General features: G+C 44.3%; 1 protein-coding gene across 4 annotated transcripts in view; it reads right to left on the bottom strand.

Annotated features, from left to right (window-relative positions):
• Positions 1–1780: 1780 nt before the first annotated feature.
• Positions 1781–5446, bottom strand: part of LOC123986167 (P2Y purinoceptor 14-like) — a 14900-nt gene continuing 11234 nt past the window's right edge. For all 4 annotated transcript variants that reach the window (XM_046074284.1, XM_046074287.1, XM_046074286.1 and 1 more), the window contains one exon: positions 1781–3073. In XM_046074284.1, the coding sequence (XP_045930240.1) occupies positions 2362–3073 (712 nt within the window). In that variant the 3' untranslated portion in view covers positions 1781–2361. The remainder of the gene's footprint in view (positions 3074–5446) is intronic.

Below are 5446 nucleotides of genomic sequence, written 5' to 3'. Positions count from 1 at the left end.
GAAAGACCTGAATTGGTTCTGTTCAAACATAACCACATAACATTTTCATTTGTTATTTAACTACAAGCTGTACTTCAGAACGTTTTTAACAAGTTATGTTTTAAAAAAAGTGGTGGGGACAAAGTCAGCCATTTCAGAAAGTGGTGGGGACATGTCCCCAGCGTCCCCAGCGTAAATGACACCTATGCAAAAAATATTATCGGAAAGCATCGGAAACACACGACACCGCTACAGTCACCTCTGCAGAAGTAACGATTTCTAAGAATGATAACAGGCGATGTGGTGACGACCTGAAACACTAAACAAGTGTGTAGGTGTGAAAACATCTGGTAAAAGACATTTTTAAGATAATTTAGGTAATTTAGTTCTAAAGGTCAAGCCCCAATAAAGACGGTGGTCTCAGCTCACCGTCTGTCTCTCACACCTGTGGTCCACAGGAGACATGCAGATGTTTATCCATCAACCAAATACTTACTTTATATATAACCAGAACATATGAAGGATTTTCTGCAGCCTGTCATGATCCTGGTCTGTCTATCTGTGTTTGTAATTATTTGGGCCTTGTCTGGGTTCTGTGTTTTAATTCTTGCTTTGGTGTTTTCATGGTTATGGTCTTTGTGTCAGCGTGCTGGTCCTTTAGTAGTAGTAAGAATGCAGAATCAGCAGGTTGAGTCAGACCAACAGCACCCCAAGTACTAACATACAGCACCCTAAATTACTGATCCACCCTAATTAATACATTTAAACTGCGGGTCTGCTTCTCCTCTGCTCATCTGAAAAGCCTCGTTTGTTTCTTTAAAGTCCAGTAAGCATTTGTGAGTCTTTGTGAAATTAATGTTCAGGTTTAAGTCCTTCAAACTGCATTAACTGATCTCGCCACTTGGGGGCTGTAAACATCTGACACATTATCAACTTCAGAAGTTGGTGTAGGGAGCTTCCTCCAGTCTTTACACATCCAGGAGACGTTGGAGTCCAATATGTTTTTATTTAGCAGCAACACCTGACGTGTCGCAGCAGAGACAACATGGAGGTCAGGACGAGCGGAAGTCGCATCCCATCTGTAAGAAAAGTCTGCTTTGGTTGCAAACCTCACCAAACTCTCCTCAGAACATTTAATATTACTACTAATGAGAACAATAATAACTAGTAAGTAACCAGTATTCTGATGTAACATGCCCAATACACGTAGCCTAAATGTTTATTTTGTATATTGCACTCATATGGGCCTAATAATGTTCTCATGCAGAACCTCTGCAGGTATTTATAATTTATCACATTCACTGTCAGTACAGGAATAATGACCACATCTTTGAACGACTCAGCCGCAACCAGTTTGGTGTTGTGCTCATTGAAGGCTGTTGTCTATGGCGTCACTTTCGTGTCTTTATTAAGCAATAAAGACACATTGCACCAGTTCAAACATGCAGGCATTCTTGCATCTAATGTCTTCTTCAAAACTCTTTCTCACGTTTACTAACTGGATGTTACTGAGCTTTCACTCTGACCTCCGAGCAGTGCTGCTGAACATAAACATGTGTTGAAGCTTTACCACAACTTGTACCAGTTAACTTATTGTGCATGTATATGAAATGGATAAAGATCCTGTGGGTTTATGTGGGTTACACAACAGTAATAAAACAACATGTCTTCCCTGTATTTTCATATTAGATTCGCATTATGTACATAAAGTCTACAAATAATTTAATGGCATGTTTAATTAATTATAAATCAATATCAGTATTGGCAACACTTCTTCCACTGCCACTCCCAGTCTCAAGACAGCACCTGTCTACCAAACAGCTTCGCTGTAGCCTGTTTCCTTTTCAGTGACGTACGTACAGCCAAAATGTCCTGGTTTGCAATGAAAACATGAGGCAGCGTCGCTCCAGCGTCCAGGCTCATAGGTGTTCAGGTTGTTTTTCTTAAACTCCAGTAGTTTAACCTCGCTGGTGATCCTCAGGGACTGATACTCATTACTGTTTCTGTACTGGAATTAATTTGTACAATTTTAATACCCTTCAAAACTGGATTTTGAGGGAAAGCTACTACAAAATCAAACTTTTCTTGTGTTTTTGGTCACTTTTAATATCAACAACAGGTAACAAAGGCCAAGTTCTTTATTTTGTTTCATAAAATACTTTCAGTGGATGTTTCTCACATCACTGGCTTGAAGACACTTAAGTTAAGTTTTACTGCTATTACAAAGAAATAATGAGTAAAGGTCCCTCATACGTTCTGTAGCTTAAAGAGAAAAACAGTCCAACCACGGGTCGGCCGCTCTTTCTTGTCAGTCTTTGCACATATTTCCCATTGTGTTATAGTTTATATAAGTCATGGGTGTCTATGTCTGTCAGCTTTAAGCTACAGCATGTTGGTCTGCTTTGTCGCCGAGCTGAGCGACGTCTTCCTGTTGATTTTGATGGTGCTCAGCCACAAGCTGCTGCTCCTCCTCTCGGCGTTTGCTTCATGCGTTGCCTCCTGTGTGGGGCTGAACACCCTCCTCAGGCTCATCTGGGCCCGGAAAGCCTTGCAGAAGATGAAGTAGATTAGCGGGTCCAGGCAGACGTTGAGAACCGACACAATGAGGGTCAGCTCCTTCAGGTAGAAGAACGCCTGGCTCAGCGAGCAGCCATTCTTCACGAAAGCGTAGGGTAAGCGAATCAGGTGGTAGGGGACGAAACAAACGAAGAAGACGCTGACCAGCACCAACATGTTCCTCCGTGACTTGGCGAGCTTCTTGGAGCCGGAGGATGCCGGCTGCCTCTGCTGTGCCAGCGATAGCTTGCGGGAGGTGCTGTAGTAGAAGAAGACCAGGGAGACCAGGACGAGCAGGAAAATGGCAGCGGAGCAGCAGTGGATGATTTTGTATAACAGGCTGAGCTGTTTACTGTGCAGGACGTCACAGCTCACTGCCTCGGGGACCGAGGTTAACGCTTCCTGGGTGAAAAGCGACATCAGGACGTAGGTGCTCGTCATGGTCAAGAGGAAAACCCAGGTTACCACAGAGACGATGCGAGCAACTCGCACCGTCTGCAGGATGTGAGTTCCTAAAGGATGGACGATCTTCAGGTACCTGGAGGGAGCAGAGGCAGGCGTCAGCGGAGGAATCTTCACCAAAACTGTCTCCAGACTAGAATTCTGCAAAACCCTGCATCGTGTTCACTGATATTCTGTGCTAACATCTTTAAAAATCCTTGCTTCTACAACATCTGTGCATTGCAACTATAGTATAGTTAAATTAATAATAATAATAATAATAATCTTTATTTGTAGATCACTTTTCAAAAACAAGTTACAAAGTGCTTTAACAGGTGTAAAGACAATAATAGGGGAAAGTAGGGGAAAGACCACACAGACCTCTCCCTGCACTGACATTAACCTCACACTGTAACATCCAAACAGACACCTATTTCCAGGAAGAGTGCCTAAAATAACCTATTTGTTCTGCTATTAAAGAGTAAATGGAGATGCAATAAAGGAAAATGTGATATTTTCATCCTGGCCTGGTATAAAATCTATATTTTAACAGCAATATCACCTTTAAAACCATCATCCAACTCATTATAATGCACCTGAATATCTTCTTATACACCTGGAAAACAACTGTAACTGTAAATTTGATGAAAAGAAACTGATATACAACAGTTATTACACAATTTGTCAAATATATACCAGCCGAATGTCCACGTTTTGGCCGTAATTACTGTTTATATGTTCACTTTTATTGGGAGTTTTCTTCAAAACACTATTTGTCTCCATACAACCATGTTACAAATAACATTAAGCTTCCAATATTCCTTTAACCAAAAATACTCCAGTGCTTTACAGGCGCACAGCTTGAGAACAGAACTTCTTACAGGGCTGTAGAGTCTCGTCCCCGGTACCGGGTAAGTCCGTGCTTACAAGTTGGCACTGGACGTAAACCATGAGGTGCAAAATATAATAATACTGGGCTACTGTGTGTCACGAGACATCGAGTACGTGATCTAGCTGACGGGAAGCACTCATGAGATCACTTTTACACTTTTACTTTTAAAGAGAAAATAAAAAGGTTGTATTTATGTATAGAAGCTGTTTTTATGCAACATCTCTAGCGTGAAGGACCGCAGCTCTGAAACCGCATGACATGTTCTAAAATAGTTACCTAAATCAGACTGATGTAATCTGTCAGATAAGCTGGCAGCCGGCGTTTGATCTGTATTAATAAACCTACTGACGCCTATTTTCATTTCCCTGAATCATTCAACCACACATTTACTGACGGCTTTATCGGTGTGTCAAGCAGGCCAGAGACTCTTTTGAATGTTCAGAACTTTTCAAAATAAAAGCTCTGGATTTCAAAAATGTTTGGTTTCAGAGACCTGATGCTGCGTTTCTGTGTTCATGTAGACAGGGCCTCAGTCTGGCAGCTACCGTAAACGAGATGGTTCTTTACAGGTTTGTCCCAATCCTGGACTCTAGTCAGGCTGATTAGATTCAGTCTAATCGGTCCCGGTCGGTCCGGTAGCCGAGGGTCTTGCATCTATGTGTCAGCATATCTAATAACTCGGGATGACCACATTTTGGATCAGGCCTAAATATGTTCTGGTTTATTGAACCGGATTTAACTCTCCTTGGTTTCTTTTTAAAGGCCACAATGAACGTCTCGGGTTACGCGTCGGTGACGACACTATGGGAACGCCTCTGGGCGTGGCAGGGATGAAATCATGAATGAAACTACTCTAATCTTATTGGCGTTGCTAGAACGGTAGCGTGTGACCCGCCTCAAGGAACTGGGCCCTCTCAAGGGCCAGACCCACAGTCTCCACAGGGCGGGGAAATGGTGAAAGACCTGGCCCTCCGCCTGAGTCCCTCAGAGGGACCTGCCATGGCTCCCTCCAGGAGCGATATTATGTCCGAGAACCACACTCGGGCCGGCCAAAACGGGGCTACTAGCAGTAGGCTGACACCGTCCTAACGGACCTGCTCCAGAAAAGCATACAGACGCTGCCTCGGCCACGTCTGCACCATGGCATCTGTGGGGGCGAGAGGGAGAACCACAGTGGACAGTGTGTAGTCTCTTGAGACGCAAACAGGTCCGCGTCTATAGAGCCGAACCTTTCGCACAATAACTCCACCACCTCGAGGTGGAGTCTCCATTCCCCGGGCCTCAGCCCCTGTCTCGACCGCAGGTCTGCTCCCTGATTCTGGGTCCCCAGGATATACGTCGCTCTGAGAGACAGCAGTCTCTGCTGGGACCACAGGAGGATCTGATGTGCCAGCTTGATGCGACCGCGGAGAGCGGGCAGATAACTCCAATTTACGCCAATTTATGTGCGAGACTGTAGAGAAATGATGCTCCTGCCAGGAGCCTCTCGCAAAGCGGCCGTCCATGACCGCGCCCCACCCCGTGAGTGAGGCGTCTGTCGAAATAATTGTCCGGCGACATGACGCTCCCAACACGGGA

The sequence above is a fragment of the Micropterus dolomieu genome, linkage group LG17 (assembly GCF_021292245.1).
Source record: "Micropterus dolomieu isolate WLL.071019.BEF.003 ecotype Adirondacks linkage group LG17, ASM2129224v1, whole genome shotgun sequence".
NCBI classification, from domain to species: domain Eukaryota; kingdom Metazoa; phylum Chordata; class Actinopteri; order Centrarchiformes; family Centrarchidae; genus Micropterus; species Micropterus dolomieu.
Note: the sequence above shows the minus strand (reverse complement) of the source record. Positions and strands in the feature narration are given on the sequence as shown.